We start from the raw sequence: 23,397 nt of genomic DNA on the forward strand, positions 1-23,397 counted from the left end.
CACTACACATGAAATGGCAACCCCCTCCCCCTGCGCGCACACGTGAGGTAGCGCTAGGAAAATACAACAAAGGCCACATTCATTTACACTCAGTCTCTTGCTGTCATGTGTAATGCATCGAAACCATACTTCCCTTTCCACATTCTGGGCCCACAAAACTTTCCATGGTTTACTCCAGATGCTTCACATGCCCTGGTTCAATCCACTGACAGTACGTTGACCCCAGAATACCACATCGTTCAAATTCACTTGATTCCTTGCACGCCTTTCATCCTCCTGTATGTTCAGGCCCTGATCGCTCAAAATCTTTTTCACTATATTTCCACCTCCAATTTGGTCTCCCACTTCTCCTCGTTCCCTCCTCTGACACATATATCCTCTTCGTCAATCTTTCCTCACCCATTCTCTCCATGTGACCAAACCATTTCAATACACCCTCTTCTGCTCTCTCAACCACACTCTTTTTTATTACCACACTTCTCTCTTACCATTTCATTACTCGATCAAACCACCTCACACCACATTTTGTCCTCAAACATTTCATCCATCCTCCTCCACACAACCTTATCTATAGCCCATGCCTTGCAACCATATAACATTGTTGGATCCACTAGTTCTTCAAACATGCCCATTTTTACTCTCCGAGACAACATTCTTGCCTTCCGCATATTCTTCAATACTCCAAGAACCTTTGCCCCCTCCCCCACCCTGTGACTCGCTTCCACTTCCATGGTTCCATCCACTGCTAAATCCACTCCGATATCTACAACACTTCTTTAGATATCTGAGTACTCTACTCTCATACCATGTCTGAAATACATATTCCTTTCTCATGTGATAGAATTTCAAGGAAGTGGTAAAAAAGAAATTTCTATATGGTTCCCTAATTTTTCAGTTAATTGTAGATGATTATGAATAAAACAATAATCTAACAGTGCATTGTATTTGTTCATACAGGCTTTACAATAAAGTTTCTACTGACCTAACAAGCAATTTCTTTAACGTAATTTGAATAAGAAATGCAAAACAGAACAGGTAACAGACTAATTAATTTAAAATTAATAAGAGATATGTATAACTTTTAGATTCAGTGAATCACACACCGAAAACATTTGAAGACTACAGTGTATTCAGTATCCCAGACCTAGTCACCCAAGGCATCCAACAGCTTCATTCCAATAGTGCTTCTAATTTTGCTTCATTTCGTTTTTTCCTAAAGAACATGTCTAAAATACTTAAAAGTCGAAATAAGCAAATGGTGTACATAGTCACAACTTGTGTGCAAGCTTGACTTACAATATCAAACTGACAGTGAACTACACAAGGTCCTCAACAACTACACTGACATATGGCTGACTCTTTCCAGTATACTGAGATTCAGGTTCAACATGAGTAAATCTTTCATATAGAATGTTGAATATCCTATGTTACAAATCTCTTTCAGTTAACTCCCACTGCTTATACTTCTGTGATTCCAATTCATACAAGTTTGTTGTTTCTGGCAATAATGTGTTTACAGTGTGTGCACGTTTCTCTATACCAGACACAAGAGGAACCAATGAAAGGTATAAACAGAACGAGGTATTCTATTTAAAACCGAGACCCTGGGTTTACATGTCACCTAAAACTATACTAGTTATAAAGCTTCCTTCTCTAAATGATCTTTCATCAAAAAAATTACTCTTATCAGAGCTAATGTAATGATTAATATTTTGATTCATGCCATCCAATTTGGATGGACAGCAGTGGGTTCTTATTGGGGGTCCTGTGATATCGCTGCATAAGGTTAGGGCTCATTACTCCATCTTTAAAAAAAAAAAGACTAAACATATCCGATAACTGCATCTTCACACTTGAAAACTCAGGCTAATATTCACAGGCACAAAACCACCAGCAGGCTGAAGTAGGGAATTAGAATGCCTAACCTCTGCTGAATGCTAAACTAGCATCAGTGTCAGCCATGCACTTAAGCTGAAGGTTTAACATCTGGACCATGTGGATTAGCTGGAGTTTTAGATGTTTCAGTTTTACAATAATTGAGGCTACTTTAAAGTCTAACATCCACAAAAAATCTGTTCAGTCACCATTACACATTTCAAATTCGAGTGCTGAATTTTTCTTAGAAGCAAGTCAGAGAATATGAACACCAAGTGGATGCCTAAAAGAATTGTGCAGAAGGTGAAGCATAAAAAACTTGAGAAGCCTTAGCAGCTCACAGAACTTGTGCAACTTTGGAATGTGAAGCAAAAATAGCACCTAAATCTAGTAAAACTTAAGTAGTATGTGAAGCTTTTAAGACTGCAAGACATGAAGCTTGAGCAGCATAAAAACTGAAGTTTTAAGTTTCTGCAACTTGCAAAGCTTGGTTCATATAACATTTGAAGCTTGAAAAAGTAACAAAACTCAAAACCTGTAAAACTTATGTGTCTTTTTTCTTTTTGATATTTCAATTTTTCAAGGCTTACCACATTACTTGGACTTGAAAAATTCATGGTCTTTAATCACATCAAAAATAATGTGAATATTCTTCTCCATGTAGAATAAAGAAACTACCCACACTCATCATACACTTGACAATTTCAAGTATCAACTCCGGTACCACAAACATATTAACTCCAAAAAGAGTCAGGTCTAACTGAAGGGCTGCTTGGTTTGCTACCAACGGTTATGTGGGCTGCCATGCATGGTAGTGTGGGATCAAATTCCAGTAATCCAAGAAAATATGTCTGACATCAAGATGATTCAAGTCAACTTCTAAGCAGTGAGCTTTTAGTGCCCACCTGTGTTGGGGTTTCCCAATAAGCTCTGCATTCCAACTTACAATGTCTAAGATATACTTTCTGACAGGTCACGGGTCTATGTCTCTATGGTTTGCTGTCTAGTAAAGCAAGTGAAAATAAAGATAAAACATTCTGTGGCAGTGCTAAATTCACCACTGACCTTCTGGACAGTGGTTTATCTTATAAATTGCTCTGAACCCCATAAAGTTATGGACAAATTCATGATATATGGTAACAGATACCTGGAGGCTGACCACAGCATCAGATAAAAATAAATAAATATCCTATTATGGTATATATTGCACAGCAAAATCAAGATGTCTTATATTTGTGCTTGTCCAGGTACAAACTGCACAACAAAATCCATGTCATATACTTGTGCTTGCTATTTACAATACATCAAATCAATATCGACGCTTTTTGCTAAGTTTTGAGCCATAAAACAGGTATTACAGAATGGTTGTGCATTAATGCATTTTCGCACAATGATTTTTCGTCATCACAGTGTGCAAAAGCACTCGCAAAATTCAAGTTAACACAAGACACAACACAATGCATTCCCAAAGAAAAATAACCAAATCTGTTCACAAGTTTAAATATACCAAGGTGACCTGGACATCTCTCTCTCTCCTAGTCTTCCCTTCCTAGAACCATAAACATCTTTGGAAGAAAAGGTCAAAATCATGGACAACTTAGGTCTTGGTGTTACAAACCTTGCATACCAGCATGATGTAAAAGAAAGCATCAAACACATCATCAGAGATAATGTGGCTAAGATTTGGGAAGCACATACCACACCATTGGTCTTATAGTTCAGAACCTTTTTAAAAGTTTAATAGTTACTGAGCTCTTTTTCCATCTATTTTTTGGCCTTTGGTTCCTTCATCCCCTCTTAAGAGCTAAACATAATGTACATGTTTACATGGATCACATTTAACCTTAAACAGCAGGCATGGTCCAGAAAGGCCACCACACAATGAAAAAGGAAACTAAAATGATCAATCAGCATAAAAAATTCTGAAAATACACAGAAAGTCATGCTAGGTGATTACACAGAGGGGGTATGTATGATATGCTTAACAAATCCTGATAAGTGAGGAAGACGTGAAGAAGACATTTCTTTCTTTCTATTTAACTTTTCTGACAGTACTCTTCCTTCATAAACAGGCACAGTGTCGGTGGTAAATTTAAGAATAAATTCTGAAATAACATACCTTTCACACGAACATTTAATGTCAGGGAGACTGGCTAACAAAGGGTGGGGACAATAGAAAAGTATTTGTTTCATTATTTACACTAATCCCTTTACTCTTATTCTTTTTCTTTCATACTATTCGCCATTTCCCGACTCAGCGAGGTAGCATTAAGAACAGAGGACTGGGCCTCTGAGGGAATATCCTCACCCGGCCCCCTTCTCTGTTCCTTCCTTTGGGGGGTTAACAAAAAAAAAAAAATTCAGTGTTTGTGGTTAATAATAAATATTCCTTTTTCTTTCATATTTGGCTGCCATTTCCTGCATTTGCAAGACAGGACCAGGAACAGATGAAGACGGCCACATTCACTCACATCCATTCTAAGCTGAATTCGCAACCTAGCCACACAGACTTTAATATGGTTTACCCCAGTTGCTTCACATGCCCTGGTTTAATCTACTAACAATACATCAATCCCTGTATACCACACTGCTCCAATTTAATCTGTCCTATGCACACCTTTCACCCTCCTGCATGTTCAGGCCCTGATCACTCAAAATCTTTTTCACTCCTTCCTTCCATCTCCAATTTGGTCTCCCTCTTCTTTCGTTCACCCTACTTCTGATAAATATACTCTTTGTTATCTTCTCTTCATCACTCTTTCCACATGTCCCAGCTATTTCAGCACACACTCTTCAGCGCTCTCAACCACACCCCTTTTATTACTACACCTCTCTCTTACCACTTTATTATTTACTCAATCAAACCACCTTACACCACATATTGCCCTCAAACATTTCATTTCCAACACATCCTCATCTATAGCCCATGCCTCACAACCATATAATACTGATGGGACTACTACACCTTCAAACATTCCCATTTTTGCCCTCCTAGATAATGATCTCTCTTTCCACACATTCTACAATGCTCCCAGAACCTCCGCCCCCCTAAACACTCCAAGACTCGCTTCTAATTCCATGGTTCCATTAGCTGCCAAGTCCTTTCTCAGCTATCTAAAACACTTCACTTTCTCCATTTTTCTCCATTCACACTCATATCCTAACTGATTTGTCCCTCAACCATGGTGAACCTAATTTAATTGCTTTTACTCATATCTACTTCCAACTTCCTCCCTTCACACACACTTCGGAACTGTCCCCAACTTCAGTAGCTTTTCTGCCACCAGTGCTTTACCATCAACAAACAACTGACACTTCTCAGGCCCTCTCATCCCCTACAAACTGCATACTTGCCCCTTTCTCTAACACTCTCATTTACCATCCTCACAACCCATCCATAAACAAATGAAACAGCCATGATGACAACAAACACCCCTGCTGCAGATGTACCTTCCCTTAGAACCACAACACACACCCCTGCTGCTTCTTCTGTCTGATGCTCTGTACATGCCTTCACTCTTTCAATCACTCCTCTCCCATACAACTTATCAGATACACTCTACTGGCTTATACCTCTGAAGTTTGAACACTCACCGTTATACCAGTTGTCTTAATGCAATGGCACTATACATGCATTCTGCTAATCTTCAGGCCTCACCAAGATCCATACATAATGAAAATCCTAAGTAACCAATCTTAAATTCAACAATAACACCATCCTCTCCTTGCTACAATCCATCTTACATAAAGCGATTTCACTACCTCTTCCCTCCTCACAAAACCACTCTCCATGATTCTCAATTCACTTACCAACCTGATCCAAACAGTCAACATCTACCACACTACCATCAAAAATATTCAACAGGCCTTCAAAAGACTTACTCCACTTCCTCACTGTCAGAATATTACAACCTTCACAATACATACGTGTAAAACAAAGTAGGTGGCTTGCATGAGTGAGGAGGATACTGGATGTGTTTTATCATTTGAAAAAGTTCAAGCTCTATACTTATCATATGTTACCCTAAAATTACCTAAAGAGAAATTAAACACATTTGTTTACATAATTTCTTCCACAAATGTACATTCAGTGTGGATGCCGTCCCTACATCTTTCATAATCTCAATAAAATTACTCTCTAAGTCGCTTATTTCTTCAAATTTCTCAAGTGGTTCTTCTCTGTCCTCACCAATCAATGCATAAGGGTTTCTCCTACTAACATATGTCACCCAACAATCTACGTATTTTTTGAGGTCATCTAATACACATGACCTTCAGGCGGGTGGCCATACACTTACAATATTAGTAGTACAGGCACGGAGGAAAGCAGATCTATTTCAGTCTTCTTAGCTATGGAAAAGACCTCTACAGGCCACTAGCGGTACAGTAAGTCAACTGGATATATACACAAGGGCAGAAATAGGTAGAACTATCTGTTGTTGGCTGCCATCCTCTAAGAGCACCTCATTAATTGTTGGCCACTGTTTAAGGGTTAACACACTCTGCAGTGATCCCCTATCTTGTGTTAATGTACAAACCTGCTGTACTTTGCTTCTATATCCTATGCGTAAAATATTCATGAAACTAGCACATTTTACTTTGAGAAAACTGAAGATAAAATTAATTCTCCTTAACTGCCATATTTGAAAGTAAACTATCCAAAAACTGACACTTCACAATATTTTGCCCCGCCTGTGTATCAGCTGGGAAGCAGTCTGTATGACAACTGTACAGAGAATATGGCAAAATGAACATAAAATTAAAAATATAATGAATAGTATCTATAAGTACTTGAGTTGCCTACTACAATAACTGAGGGTATCTAAAATTCGTTCTTAGACTTTGACCATTTGTGCATTTATTGTAAAACTGTTTCAATGGCAAATCATGTGAATGGTATTATCATTATGTAACTATAGGAACCCTTTTATTGGATTCCTACAATTTTGATACTGGTCCATGTGGGAGCAAGATAAGGTGGGCTCCTTCAGGCAAAGAAGATCCTCAAAAACACTGTACCTTTTTCAGTCTGCTGATGATGGTACAGCCTCACTAAAAATGGCTGCTCTCTGATGGTGTTACAACTTGCAGGTGAAGTCTATCAACAACTAAATACCAGAACAAAACTAACCTAATGGACTGGGAAAGGGGTGAACATACTACAGAGTCTGCAAAAGACCTTGTCTGCCTCCCCCTTACATTTTCAAAGGCTTGCGTTACATTTCTTTGACATGTCATCTCTGGCCTTGATTACCATCTGAAGACATATGAAAATGGAATTACCATGGTTCCTGAGGTATTCTATGTCCATGTTTTGGGTACAGAGGGTTTTGATCTGAATGAGCTAGACACTGATGAGGTGTTGCAGGAAGCAGCCACCTAATTATACATTCCGAGCACCCAGTGCACGTAGAAATCTCATGTATAACCAAATTTTCTTGCACCCAGATGAGAATTCCAGCTTGCTTCTCCTCAGAAAGGTAGGAGCCAACCATCTCGAAGCACAGTTGGAAGAAATACAGTGCCCAGAAGTGAAATTCTTAAAATGAAGTGACAGCCTGAAAGGTTAAAGAACATCTTTCCCTTAAGGTAACCTGAGGCATACTGAGGTGGGTTGCTGGCACTCACAACATCAGAAATGCAAGTCTCAGCAACTATGTGTACAATAATTTCATCCTGAGAACATCATATGCTTGTACTCACAATAAACCTTAACTGTGTTGCCTCTGAAAATATATGGGTGGCAGACAGTCTTATGGGCACTCTATGTTTAGCAATATTTTCTTAAACACTACACAGGTTCTTAAAGCACTTTTTGCAAAGCAATGATTGCCAAATCTGTCAGTTATTTCATTTGATCTGCATACCATATAAGCTTATACATAAATACAGCATTAATCATTTTTCTATACCCAGTTGCTGCTGTCACTGAAGTGGGGTACAGCCAAGAACAAATGAATAACCACATTTGCATACATTCACTGTATAATATACTTAAACTGGAGCCTACCATCCACATTGTAATAAATCATAATGAAAATGTATATCATACTACATAATTATCGTACTATAACAAAAAGTATGTATGAGAGAAATGAAGAGGGTGTGCTGAAATGTCTAAACATCTGGAGAGGATGAGCAACAAAAGGCTGACTAAGAGGTCATACAGTACATGTTGGATGTGGAAGGAACAAGGATAAAGGAGAAACCGAGGAGGAGATGGAAGGAAGGAATAAAAGATGCCCTGAGTGACTGAAATCTAGGCATGGAGGGAGGTGTGAGGCATGCAAGGGGCAGAGAAAACTGGAGCTACGTGGGAAGCAGAAGCTCACATATTGTCACTGGGCTGAACTGTGGCAAAACATGGGGACTGGGGAAACTACAGGAAAGTCTGTAAGGTATAGATGTTGATAGGAAGATGTGAGCAAATGAGGCCATTCTTTGTCAGTTCCTAGTGTTCTCTCTCTATGGAGGAGGCAGTAAACAAGTATGTAAAATAAAACTAATAAATAACTTACCTTCACATGTTTTTTCATCTATCTGAAGACTAGAATAAACACCTAATCAATAATGTCATCAAGTTCTTCCCATGCAGAAATACAGTCAACAATGTCACATTACCATAATTTGTCATTTCAAAAAATTACAATCTTTACTCACAGAATTCATTAAATGTCAATGAGTCATCAATTGTATCACAAAGTTCAATCGGTAGACCACAGATGCCAAGTAGGACCTCAATGGTAAGTACAGTACAATTACCTGTAATGTGTGTGTTGATAGTATAATTAGAGTAGGTGTCAGTGGTGGAGTGAATGGTGATGATATTGGTAGGGAAGTTATTGTTAATAATACTTAAGGTGTAGCTGTGGTAATGTTGGAGGTGGAGTTAGTGTTAATGATGGAGTATGCAGAGATGATGGAGGTGGAGTGGAATTTTTCCACATCATTAGGGAAATATCATATGATGCGAATCTATTCACCGTCACATGATAGGGAATTAACTTACATTCGTATATAAATTTTAAAAACAATTAATGTACAACAAAAACAGCATACAAAATTATGTAAGCTTGCATGCTCTGCACCTTGAACCTGTATCTGTCTGATTTGCTTTGGGGTGGATAAAGAGTGCAAACCCTTTGAAAGAGTGTTAAGAACTACTTACTCCTGCAGAGCATTTCACTTCCACAATATTTTCTTCATACAGGACTTTGACATTTCCTGCTTCAGCATTGAAGCATCAGGAACATATAAAAGAAATACCTTATTTGATCACATCCCTTATCTAGCTATCACATATAATGCACAAAAATTAGAGTCCATCAACCACAGCCAATCACCACACACTATTCCATGGCTTTGTTTCTAATGACTTCATATTACTAATAATAAACCTAAAATATCAAAAGACTACATTCGAAAAACAAATTTCTACACTTGTTTGCCATCTTCTGCATGGCAAGATGGCACCAGGAACAGATGAAGAATGACATAAGTTTCTTATATTTAATCTCTAGCTCTCATTTATAATGAATCAAAACCTAAGCTCCTTATCTACAGCAAAACTACAATTATCTAGATTCTCTACCTGCTTGACAGCTGCACAAGGAGATTCAAATTCAATCCTATACTTTTTGTTGCATGTACAAGAGATGTATTAAATGCCTCGATAGTAGTGAAATGCACTACTGCCACTTACAAATGATCAGTGACCATTGTGGATCACTGAAACTTCTCTGTACATGCACAAATGACAGGTTATTTAAAATCATCTACCAAGTCAATAGCATACACACATTATCTTCTTCACATCATATGCACTGCATTCTGTCATTTCATATGATAAGCACAGCCTTTATGCACATAAACAGCACCCACCTATGGAAATATTTTGCAAGTCACTAATCTCAGACTCCTGAAAACACCAAAAATAACACCTGAAATCTAGAATATTGTCACATCCATTAAATAAATCCTAATGAGTCAAAATACTTTCTGCAAAGCTTCTAAGTGATAATAATATCCACAATGGTATCTTTCTCAATACAGTTACTGCACCAAGGCACTGGACTGCAAATTTAATTTTTCAGCTTGCAGAAATGTTTATCAACTTATATCCATTCTTGCCAATGGAAGGAGCTGCACAGTCTGTAAGCCCTAGTTCTTTAGTACTTTAATCCCAAGATTATGAAGTACGTAAAGTTTCCCACAGCTAGACACTGACCCAGTCTGTATAAAGTAGAACATGCTTATCAATTAACATTTCAGTGATGAACTGGCAAGATAAAGCTGATCCACATAATTCTTACTACTGATCTACAATTGGACATCTGGCTCATAGTACATGAAGGTAATTCTAAATATATTATTCTAAAATATATTATTACATATCCTAAACACCCCTTTCATGAAGATCTGGCAGTTTTAAGGCTGCACTACACCCATAAGCAGGGAAATGATGGACTCCTTTAGAATGAGGAATTCCTTCAAGAGACTGTACCTCTTTTCATCCAAAGACAATGATACAACCTCACTGATGGTGGCTCTTCCTTTACGGTCTAACCTCATGCAAGTGGAGTCCAGTAACATCACAAGATACATTCAGCGACTAAGATGATCTTTATGAAGAATGAAGTAAATGGTTAAATTCCTTTGGGATAAAATGATGCATCTGGTGGTATCATCTACTCTACCATGGCAAATTATGAAGTAAATGAGTGATTCATGAAAATGATCTGAGCTAAAGTTGATCATCTACTCTGAAACTAACACAAACATCAAATTTATATATTATTCAGGGAAATTGTTTATACATTTTTATACAATTATTACCTTCTATCAAAAGGCACTGATTTAAGGTAAAAAAATATATATACATAAGCAACAATGAAATATATGGAACACCATTCTATAACAACTTCATGATATTTACAAGATAATGAACAACGATAAATTTCTTAGAGCTTATCTGAAATTCATTAATGACATTCATACTTTCATTAAAAGATTAATATACATCTTTTTAAAATGGCTAAGCAGTGACAGTAACATCACTGATACCTTTAACAACAAATATAAAAAAGTGTACAATGTACAGTATCACGTAAACATTAATAAAATGAATCTTTGTATGACATGGAGACGTTCTTTTACAAGTGTTTCACTACTTGTTTTTTGTTTTTTTCTAAAGCCCTTATTTTCTTGCAAGTGTGTACAGGCTCCCTACAAACACTCACAGAAAATTAGAGCTTTTGAAAAAAACACAAATGAGTAACAAAAATTTCTTCCAACTGTTTTATGAAAAATTTATAACATGAAATCTATGAACCATTTACAGATAAAGCTTCTTTCTCCCTTACACTATCACTGGATGTGGAAGAGTTACTAGGAGGAATATTCACAGCATTTTGAGCCTTGGCAGCTTGTAAAATCTTGTCTGCTCCACGACCTAGCAGTGTCTGAGCAAGAGATATACCAAGCTGGTATGCCTCGGCCATGAGGCCCTTGTGACCTGGAAGAGGAACTATCCCACAGAAGGTGGATGAAGTCTTAGCTACCTTAGTAAGGGGTGGAGTGGAGTCTGAAGAAGCACTTTGTTCCTCTGATGCAGTTGACATAGTGTGAAGGAGTTCCTCTGAACCATCAAGGCTCCACACTCCACCTTTCAAAGTCACACTGTTCTCAGTCACCTGCAATGTCAATCACAACTATTGGTTCCTAACCAGGAAAACAACTGCATTATCATCATAACATCTGCATGGTACTCATGAACATCCCCTACAGAAAGAGAAAATATGACTATGATAAAATAAACTTGAGAGATTCCTTACCTAAATGGTGATAAACTTCTAGAAGACTTACTATGCTTAGAACTTTTTCATGACAGGATAACCAGTTTTAACAATATCAAAACTAGGGCAACAACTTTTAAGGCAAAAAAAAATCTGAAATACATTAAAAAAAATTACCTTATCCGAGTCTACAAAAGAAGCAAAAGTATTTCTTTTTTTCACAATGGAGGTTCCAGTCACGGACAAAAGTCCACATCAAGGTAAGACCTCAATCAAAATATAGAGAGAAGTTAATAAAAGGGAAAGAGAAGAGACAAGGGAAAGAATTTAAGAATTCTGGAGGAAGTGAAAAATCTATTTTAAAAAGTGACAGGTCATAGTTACTGAGAAAGACATGTGAGGGAAGAGAATTCCAACGCTTCGAGGTGTGTTAATAAAAGGTAAAAAGAAGAGACAAGGGAAAGTATTTAAGAATTCTGGAGGAACAAGGGAAAGTATTTAAGACTTCTGGAGGAAGTGAAAAACCTGTCTTTTAAAAAGGTGACAGGTCATAGTTACTGAGAAAGACATGTGAGGGAAGAGAATTCCAACACTTCGAGGTGTTATCAAAATGGCACACCCTTGAGTTTCCAACAGCCACACATTAATATGACACAGCTGCTTACCAAGTACTGTGTGGTCTAGCTAGTGGTAGGGCACAAAAGCAGCCAGCTCTCAGAAGCAAACACCAAAGTAATACCTGCTATAGAAGGGGAATGTAAACCAACATTGCGGTGTAGGGCAAGCGGGTAAAGTTTTGAAGTTAGCCTATAAGAGGTGATAAGTTAGCCCACTTTCAACTCGACTGTCAAGTATGGAGGTATGGCTAGAAGCACTACAGATGTGACAGCAGTACTCTATACAAGGACGGATCAATCTCTTATATAAATGGAGCGACTGTCCAGAAGAAAAGGAATTTCGACATCTCAACAGAACTCCCAGTTTCTTTTGGGGCAGACTTAGCTATTTCTGTAACATGGGGTTCCCAAGATACAGTGAATGTTACAGTAATACATCAGGTTATGAGGAGGAATTGCAAAACATTGATACAGAGAGTTGAGAGGAATCTTCAATAGAGAGATGAACAGAAACTGGGACTTAGAGGCATTAAACCTGACCATACTTCATTCATCCCACTGGAGATATCCTATCCAAGTCTGAGTTTATTACAGGAGATGTGTTGAGACAATATGTTGATGAGTGAGAAGGAGCAGAACTGAAGAATGTGGAGGAATGTAGTGATAACTCCTCTGCATATCAGTGCATTTGGTTATTTGTAAGAATGGTAAACTATGATAAAAAGGAGAAAAAGTGTAGGAGACATGACAAAACATTGGGGGACACTGCTGCTGATGGCAAGAAAGGGGAGAGGCTAAACCATCAACAACCACAGAGACAGATTACCCACAGAGAAAGCTAGATATAAAGAAACAAAGAGAGAGAGGGAAGCCAAAAGAGGGGAGCAAAGAGATTAGAGCCCAATGCCATACTGTAAAAAGCTTTGGAAGTACCATGGGCAACTACAAAGGATTCCCTAAAATCTTTCAGGGATAATGACCAGACATTACTAAGATCAAAAAGATCAGACAGAAGACTGCGAGATTAAAGATATCTTATGAAAAGGGGGTTGAGGGATTCAAAGACTTTGGAAATGATAAATATCAGACAATATTTAGCGGGGTTAAAATGGTCACCCTTCTTTGGGATGGGTTGCATTAATGTATGCTTCTAGGAAGAAGGAAAAGTTCTGGTATTCAAACAAAAAAATAACAGACAAACAAGCACAAGTGCATGTTCAGAGGCACACACTTTCAATACATGGGGATGGATACCATCAGGACCAGAAGCCTTGCTTGTGTCCATAGAGAAAAACTTTCTTTGGACGATTCAAAAGTAAATTAAGGGAAGAGGCATTGGATAAGTAAGAGGAGCATCAGGATGTGAAGGAATATTAGATTCAACCAAGGTAGAGTTCGAGGAGAAAATAGAATGAAATAGAGCTGCTCTGTCTACAAGAGAGACAACTATAGTACCATTAGAACAGAAAAGTTAAGAAAAGGTAGTATGATAGAAGTTTCTATTGATGCCATCAGCAAAAGACCAGAAAGACCTATCAGTGGATGAAGAGGAGAGGTTATTACACTTCCTTTGAATACCTATCTGTTTTTATTTAATTCGTGTTTGCCATTTCCTGCATGAGCAAGGTAGCTTCAAGAACAGATGACAGAGTTTAAGAGGGAAAATTATATCTATCTGTGGCAGCAGTCTCCATGACTAGTGAACTCCAGGGCCACTTCTTAGCCTCACCCTCAGCAGGCCACAGGAATAAGGCAACTCTAGTGCAGTGTTTGCAGAGACTCCTATCAAATGTTCCTACTGACTACTTCTACCTAATGATCCTGCCTTCAGTTCCTATCTACTACTTCTACCTAATGTCTCTACCTAAAGCTCCTGCCTAAATGTTCCTACCTACTACTTCTATCTATTGATCCTAAGATTCTGCCAAAGGCAGGGCAAGTGTATAGTGCTCACTGCAGGAAAATCTAGTTACAAAGAATGAATCTGTGTGAGTTACGAGTTGCCAAGTGATATATATATATGACAAGTTGAGACTGTATGTTTGTGGTCAGAATGCCAGTAGTCTGTGTGTGTGTGAAGCACAAAAAGACAGCTCCTGGGGGCAAAAGTACAACTTGACAACCACTACATAGGCATCAATAACCCTCCCAATAGCCAAGCAGGTAGTTGTGGTAATATACCTCCATGGTTGTTGGCTACCCACCACCACTCTTTTTCGTGCTCCTCCTGATCATTCACAATCCTTCCATGCAGCTACCATCTAAACACCTCCCTTTTCTTTTTCACTAGTAATTCAACTTCCTCATTCCACACTCACTTACCCTTCCTCTTATGTCCATGTCTCACTTCCACTTGCCACATATCTGACCCAAACACTCAAGAACTTCTTTCCTGAAAACATTCATTCTTCTTCTACTCCTTAAGTTTTATTTACTCTAACCCTATGCCATTCTTCACTTAATCTTTCTTAGTGTCTCTTCATAAAGGCCACTCACTCAAGATTTCTCATTTTCACCAGTTCTTTCACATGTACGTCCTTTCCTCTTTTTTAATCCACCATCAGCTTTCACACTTGGCTCCAACAAGATATGATAAAGTATTCAGTCTTCTGCCCCTCTCAATATATTCACATCCAAAAGTTCTTTGTATAACAATCTGAAAACAATGCACTAAAACTGCCCTCTGCCAGTGGTCTGTTAAGGATGATAACTTATCTCAAAATATTATCAACTGAATACATCATTAACCCTGGGGACAGGAAAAAGAAGACTGCCCATGTATCTATTGTGTGTCACAGACTGCAACTGCAAGGGGTGGGACCAGGGAAATAGAAACCCTATCTTCCTGTATCTTTTTCCAAAAAAGGAACATAAGGGGGGGTCAAAGGAGTATATTTTCTCCATGGCTGAGTCATCTGTTCTTGAAATTACTTCACTTGGGCAGGAAACAGTGAACACACACAGAAGAATTTTTTTTATTGCAGACAACTCTCTTATGAAGTAGCAACAATACATTTATTTTTAACCTTTAAAATGTTATCCATGACTGGAATCTTATTACACTAAACATTCACTGTTGGTATGATTGTGTCTACCAATCTAAATAACTGTCTAACTTTACAATAGTTTCCAATTCAAGTCACTGGCCCAGTTTACCATACTCCCTATGTACTGCCAGGCCTTTATCATCTTTCATGATAGACTACATTATTTTCTGGCATTTTCCTAATAAAATGAAGAGAAAATCAAATGATTTGTGGAAGAATCTGTAAGAAAGAGAGTGGTAATTAAAATCCACTGCTGTGCTGTGACATGCAATAACAATTAAGGGAAGAAGAATGGTTGGATGAACCGTGTTTTCAGATATACAGTACCTTGGTGTGAATAGCCACAGGAGCAGAGCATCCTCCCTCTAATGTGCGCATGAAAGCCCTCTCAGCAACAGCAGCAACAGTGGTAGTGGGGTCAGCTACCTGAGCAAGCAGATCCAACGTAGCAGAGTCTCCCTCTCGACACTCTACTGCTAATGCTCCTTGGCCTACTGCATACATGCAAAGGTCATCATTTAGATACTGCAAAGAAACAAAGCAATTGTAGAATAGGTACAAAATGTACTTAATCATATCATAAACTTAGCAGTGATTTAGAATAGACCTCATGTATTTCAAAAATTTTTGAGAACAGAGATTATATCTGCTTATCTCTGAAGTTAAGTAAACTATTCTTACACTTACTCTATAGTAGCCAATTTTGTCTGCTATCTTTATATCAAAAATGTCTACTTTCAAGTTTTATGCCTTAATAGACATGCTACTCATATAATTAATAATCAAAACTGTCTTGTTACCCAGTGCACCTTTACCCCATACAATAGGGATATCAAAGCAGAATATCTTCAAAATGCTTCTATCTCAGCTATCAAAAAGTCTTTCATACTTGCATATACTTGCTACCATACTCCCTCTATTTTTTCCCCTTATTTTCAATCTTCATATTTTTTTCTGTACCTGATTACTTTTCCTGTTTCAGTGAGGCAATGTCATGGACAAATGATAGCCTCTTTGTGATATTTCATTCACCAAAATGCCACTACTTCATCCACTTCCATGTACTGAAAGCACTACTCCTTAAATATCATCCCCATATAAACTTAAACTCAAAACATCCTATCTCAACCCAGTGTTGCACCTAGTTACCATACTTTTGTTTATATTCATCTTGAGCTCTCTTCTTTCACACACTCACACAAACTTTGTCACCAACTCCTGGTTTCTCTCAATAGCCTGACCCTGCCATCACAGCCAGGATAGCTAGACTATTTATATGAGTAGGAGAGGATGAGGGAGAGTGGTTCCTGGTAAAAATGGGTCTGCATCAATGATGCGTAATATGGCAGCAGATGAAAATCACAGGAGCTGAAATGAGTCACATGGTGGGAGTCAGTCTTAAGGTCCTAGGTGCATTAAGTGCATGGATGGAAAGGTCATTGTCTGTAAAGGCAAAGATGGGTCATGAATGCAAAAGAAGGGAAGGATATCACTGATTTGAAATGCCTAAAGATATACAGTGCAAATTAGACCAATTATGTACGAAATGATATTGTCAGAGAGAGGTGTGGAAGTCAGTGTTGTCAATCTGAAAGAGCCAACCTAGGTGTACTAAAATGGTTCTAGGTGTACTAAAATGGTTCAAGCATATGGAAAGGATGAGTGCAAAGATACAGACAATGAAAGCACATGTGTGTCAAAGGTATTGGGAGCAAAAGGGACCTGAATAAAGAGAGGAATATGGGAGGATGAAGTAAAGGCTTTGGAATAATGAGGCCTTAACATACAGGTGGATAACAGGATTATACTTAAAAGAAAGAACTGGAGAATGTATTCTGGGATCTGGGTTGAACCAAGGCATGCAATGCAACCAAGGTAAACCACAGAGTAATCTGTGGTACATGGATGTGGATGAGACTGTGGTTATGCAGCATTATAAATGACAGGCAGAGACTGGATGTGCGAACATGAAATCACCTGTTTGTGTATTCCTGATGTAACCTTGCAAAGATAGGAAAGGCATGCAAGTTCAAAAACTTGTATATGTGCACAAATTAGAAGTCAAGAGTTTCTCATTAAAAACACTGGAAATTTCCTAATATCTCAATAAGTAATCACTATCAAATTTGTATAACTTACATCTCTCAACAAATAATCAGTAGCAAAGTTTTATCAAAGATTACTATCAAAAAACAGAAATGCAGGCTCAGATCTCTACTAATGCATTGTCTTGCCTCCATAAGAGATGTCAAGTATGATCCTCCCATCCATAAGAATGGGTAGGGAAAGAGGGTTATGTCATAGTCGAAGAAGATGAATCACTAACTGGGTTTATCTAAATCACACAAGTGGGATGGTATTATGAGACACTGTCCACAAGAGGTATGACCTAAGATATATAATCTTATCAATATATAAAGTAATAATATGAAGCCAAATTTTAGGCAAGCCCTATTCAATGCAATCTATGAGCATCTTAAATCTCCAAGGTTTTTCAGCAATTTTTGTATATTACCCACTTAACTTTTTTCTTTTTTTTTTTCCCCCAAAAGAAGGAACAGAGGGGGGCCAGGTGAGGATATTCCACAAAGGCCCAGTCCTCTGTTCTTAGCGCTACCTCGCTAACGCGGGAAATAGCGAATAGTTTAAAAGAAAAAGAAAGAAAAACTTCTGCAAGTATAGTTTTATGTTAACACAACTACGGCAACCATCCTTTTACATGTTGCCTCTTCCCTCTCTCATTTAAAGTCAAAGACACACTTTTTCACAAAGCAAAGATGCCATATGTGACTGGAAACTGCAAGTAGCGATCTTTGCTGCCTGACATGCTGTGCCATTTATCCATGTAACACACAGGGAGAAGGTATGGCCCTGACCCTTCCATGCATGTTCGCTTGTTGATTTCCCTAAGTTACTGTGCAGCCATGTGTGTTCAGTCTGGCAAATTAGTGATTTTCCCTGGGATGCTAATGAGAGTGATGCTGATTAAAGGATCCTGAATGTGATTTTAACCATAACAAGAAAGTGATCTTGACTGTGACATAAAGCATATAAGAGCAGTGTTCTAGAACAAGTGATGACAGGCATTTATGTAAATGCTTAGGACATTATGCAGTGAACAATAAAACTGTGCATGAAGCTATGAATAATGTACACATCTGAAAGCTATGTAAATCTAACATAATCAATAAAAGATATCCTAGAAAATTATATAAATAAGACACAGGCAAAAAACTCTACGGTGTGAAGCAAACCATCTTACATAATCATTACCTATTATTCACAGGGTATCGTGATTCTGAAGGTATGAAGTATGTTACTATCATTAGATGAAAACAAATACATGCAAGAATTATGTAATCTGTGTGTGTTTGTAGTCAGGTACCAAGGTGATGACATACTCTGCACTATTAGCAGTGATAAAGCAGCTAAAGCATCACTGATAAACATGCAAACTTTATGCCTATACAGCGCCAAACAAGCTAAGTTTGCTTGATTGCTTGGTTTTTCCTAAACTTTTCTTGATACTCCTTTCATAACAGGGGCATCCCTATAACCTAAGGGTTTCATAGCGTGAGGGTTAAACAGACCAGTGGCGCATCAATCAGCATCAGTTTGTATGATCATTACTTTCAAAGTGTTATGTGGTGCACCAGTGCTTGTTATCATCCTACAGAGGTTTAAGGTTCCATCAACAATAATTGCATGTAAATAGAACAAGGATCTTTTGCTAACCTGAGAGATTCTGTTCTTCCATCCCATCCTGACTACCCCAGCAGCAGCAAGAATTAGGGCAGCATAGTCATCTGCACTGTCCAGTTTCCGGAAACGTGTGTTCAGATTTCCCCGTACACTTTCAAACATCAGATCAGGAAACCTTCGTTTTAACTGCGCACTGCGTCTTAAGGAGCTAGTACCTGTAGATACAGAGGTAATAAGTTTGCTCATAAGTGGATAAGTGGATATGAGGCTATGTAATTTTCTTCGGGAAAAAAAATAATCAATTAAAATTTACATGATAAAAACTTACAGCCACCAGTCTATAAATTATTAAATGAAAGCTGTGTTCTTAAGAAAAATGTTGTGGAGTCTTGTTATATATCAGGTACATTTAACAAAATACATGAATACGGGCTGTGGACACTTAAAGTGCGATATATCGATTCCAGAGTACTCGGAGACAACTTTTTCTCTAACTCTTCCTCTCCTACCCACTTGTTGTGTAACAATCAATAAAATGGGTGGAGACTTTCCCACGTTACATAATATGATCTTACTTTTGACATGTGTGCACTCCCCATATACATTTCACTTGAAATTTTTTTTTCGTAGAACTATGTTTGAGGCAGCGTTAGGAAAAGACAAAAAAAAGTACAATCATTCACACCCAGTCTCTAGCTGTCATGTGTAATGCATTGATACCACAGCTCCCTATCCACATCCAGGCCCCACAGATCTTTCCAAGGTTTACCCCCAGACATTTCACATGCCCTGGTTCAGTCCATTGACAGCACGCCGACCCCGATATACCACATCAGTCCAATTCACTCTATTCATCGCACATCTTCCACCCTCCTGTATGTTCAGGCCCCGATCACTCAAAATCTTTTTCACTCCATCCTTCCACCTCCAATTTAGTCTCCTGCTTCTCCTTGTTCCCTCCATCTCTGACACATATATCCTTTTTGTCAATCTTTCCTCACTCATTCTCTCCACATGTCCAAACTATTTCAACACACTCTCTTCCGTTCGCTCAACCACAAACTTTTTATTTCCACACATCTCTCTTACCCTTTCATTACTTACTCAATCCAACCACCTCACACCACATACTGTCCTCAAACATCTTGTTTCCGACACATCCACCCTTCTCCATACAACCCTATCTACAGCCCATGCCTCACAACCATATAACTTTGCTGGAACTACTGTTCCTTCAAACATACCAAATTTTGGAAAAGATCACAACTGAGTGCGTGATCAAGTAAATTCCTTCTCATCCACATGGAAATGAAACATAAGTTCCATAGTGCACTTTTGTGTAATGATCACATCATCAAGGGAGATAAAATGAAAAAATTTATATCAGTTGATAAACAGGGAAGAGATATAGCTAGGATGCCATTTGATAAACAAGTGACCACCCAAATGGAGGTCAGGTGAGTTCAAATCTGGTAAGATGTGTATCACAGAATTTGTAATGTGGACAAGAAAGGGAATTGTTTACAAATCTCATCAACAATAAGGCTATCCAATTTGTATAGACCTTCATTAATGTTACAATTCTTTGTGTATCTAATAATAGAAGATTCAATGACATTTCTTGTGGTTCAGGGGTTAGAGTTATCAACTGAGATGGCATTACTCAAGTCAATACCATAGTTTTCCTCCCACACCATATATCTGTAACACCTTCTACATGCATCTCTATCAAACCTATCATACACTTTCCCTAGAGGCATAACTGCCATACACAAGTCCCTCTGTTTTTCTTTCTCAAACACATTCTTCAAAGCAAACACCTGCTACACACACCCCCTACCATCCCTGAAGCCACACTGTTCTACCTCAATCTGAAACTCTGTGCATAACACATATGGGGTAACCTCAGGTTTTAAGTCTACTGTAGGAAATGGGTTAAATACTCATGCTCGGCACTTTCTATTATCAAATAATTTGTCTGAAACTATCAAAATGTTAAACTTCCTTAATTTGCACAGATGATCATGTCTTTATAGTATTCACATGAAAATAGTAATTAGTTAAACAATAAAATCAACCAGTAATTGAATATAAACAATATCTCTACAATAACCTTATTCACAAAACACAAAACTGAATAATATCTAAAGACATTAGTTTCTGAAATTTTTATAATAATTATACTTGATCACCATTTCCCACATCAGCAAGATAGTGCCAGGAAACAGACAGAGAAAGACCAATCCACTTATCTATGCACATATATATCTTTCTTTCATACTACTCGCCATTTCCCACGATAGCGAGGTAGTTAAGAACAGAGGACTGGGCCTTTGAGGGAATATCCTCACCTGGCCCCCTTCTCTGTTCCATCTTTTGGAAAATTATAAAAAAAAAAAAAAAAAAAAAAAAAACGAGAGGGGAGGATTTCCAGCCCCCCGCTCCCTTCCCTTTTAGTCGCCTTCTACGACATGCAGGGAATACGTGGGAAGTATTCTTTCTCCCCTATCCCCAGGGATATATTATCTTATCATTTTTTTTTATTATGCTTTGTCGCTGTCTCCCGCATTTGCAAGGTAGCGCAAGGAAACAGACGAAAGAAATGGCCCAACCCACCCCCATACACATGTATATACATACACGTCCACACACGCAAATATACATACCTATACATCTCAATGTACACATATATATACACACACAGACACATACATATACCCATGCACACAATTCACACTGTCTGCCTTTATTCATTCCCATTGCCACCTCGCCACACATGGAATACCATCCCCCTCCCCCCTCATGTGTGCGAGGTAGCGCTAGGAAAAGACAAAAAAGGCCCAATTCGTTCACACTCAGTCTCTTACTGTCATGCAATAATGCCCGAAACCACAGCTCCCTTTCCACATCCAGGCCCCACACAACTTTCCATGGTTTACCCCAGACACTTCACATGCCCTGATTCAATCCACTGACAGCACGTCAACCCCTGTATACCACATCGATCCAATTCACTCTATTCCTTGCACGCCTTTCACCCTCCCGCATGTTCAGGCCCCGATCACTCAAAATCTTTTTCACTCCATCTTTCCACCTCCAATTTGGTCTCCCACTTCTCGCTCCCTCCACCTCCGACACATATATCCTCTTGGTCAATCTTTCCTCACTCATTCTCTCCATGTGCCCAAACCATTTCAAAACACCCTCTTCTGCTCTCTCAACCACGCTCTTTTTATTTCCACACATCTCTCTTACCCTTACATTATTTACTCAATCAAACCACCTCACACCACACATTGTCCTCAAACATCTCATTTCCAGCACATCCACCCTCCTGCGCAGAACTCTATCCATAGCCCACGCCTCGCAGCCATACAACATTGTTGGAACCACTATTCCTTCAAACATACCCATTTTTGCTTTCCGAGATAATGTTCTCGACTTCCAAACATTCTTCAATGCTCCCAGGATTTTCGCCCCCTCCCCCACCCTATGATTCACTTCCGCTTCCATGGTTCCATCCGCTGCCAGATCCACTCCCAGATATCTAAAACACTTTACTTCCTCCAGTTTTTCTCCATTCAAACTTACCTCCCAACTGACTTGACCCTCAACCCTACTGTACCTAATAACCTTGCTCTTATTCACATTTACTCTTAACTTTCTTCTTTCACACACTTTACCAAACTCAGTCACCAGCTTCTGCAGTTTCTCACAAGAATCAGCCACCAGCGCTGTATCATCAGCGAACAACAACTGACTCACTTCCCAAGATCTCTCATCCCCAACAGACTTCATACTTGCCCCTCTTTCCAAAACTCTTGCATTCACCTCCCTAACAACCCCATCCATAAACAAATTAAACAACCATACACATACATATACATTTTTTTTTTTTTTTTATACTTTGTCGCTGTCTCCCGCGTTTGCGAGGTAGCGCAAGGAAACAGACGAAAGAAATGGCCCAACCCCCTCCCCCATACACATGTACATACACACGTCCACACACGCAAATATACATACCTACACAGCTTTCCATGGTTTACCCCAGACGCTTCACATGCCTTGATTCACTCCACTGACAGCACGTCAACCCCTGTATACCACATCGCTCCAATTCACTCTATTCCTTGCCCTCCTTACACCCTCCTGCATGTTCAGGCCCCGATCACACAAAATCTTTTTCACTCCATCTTTCCACCTCCAATTTGGTCTCCCTCTTCTCCTCGTTCCCTCCACCTCCGACACATATATCCTCTTGGTCAATCTTTCCTCACTCATTCTCTCCATGTGCCCAAACCATTTCAAAACACCCTCTTCTGCTCTCTCAACCACGCTCTTTTTATTTCCACACATCTCTCT

General features: G+C 38.7%; 1 protein-coding gene across 2 annotated transcripts in view; it reads right to left on the reverse strand.

Annotated features, from left to right (window-relative positions):
* Positions 1-929: 929 nt before the first annotated feature.
* Positions 930-23,397, reverse strand: part of Hmbs (porphobilinogen deaminase-like protein l(3)02640) — a 39,558-nt gene continuing 17,090 nt past the window's right edge. For both annotated transcript variants that reach the window (XM_071673304.1, XM_071673303.1), the window contains exons 5-7: positions 19,069-19,250; positions 15,661-15,858; positions 930-11,567 (exon numbers count right to left, since the gene is read on the reverse strand). In XM_071673304.1, the coding sequence (XP_071529405.1) occupies positions 11,199-11,567; positions 15,661-15,858; positions 19,069-19,250 (749 nt within the window). In that variant the 3' untranslated portion in view covers positions 930-11,198. The remainder of the gene's footprint in view (positions 11,568-15,660; positions 15,859-19,068; positions 19,251-23,397) is intronic.

Source organism: Panulirus ornatus, chromosome 18, assembly GCF_036320965.1.
Source record: "Panulirus ornatus isolate Po-2019 chromosome 18, ASM3632096v1, whole genome shotgun sequence".
Lineage (NCBI taxonomy): Eukaryota > Metazoa > Arthropoda > Malacostraca > Decapoda > Palinuridae > Panulirus > Panulirus ornatus.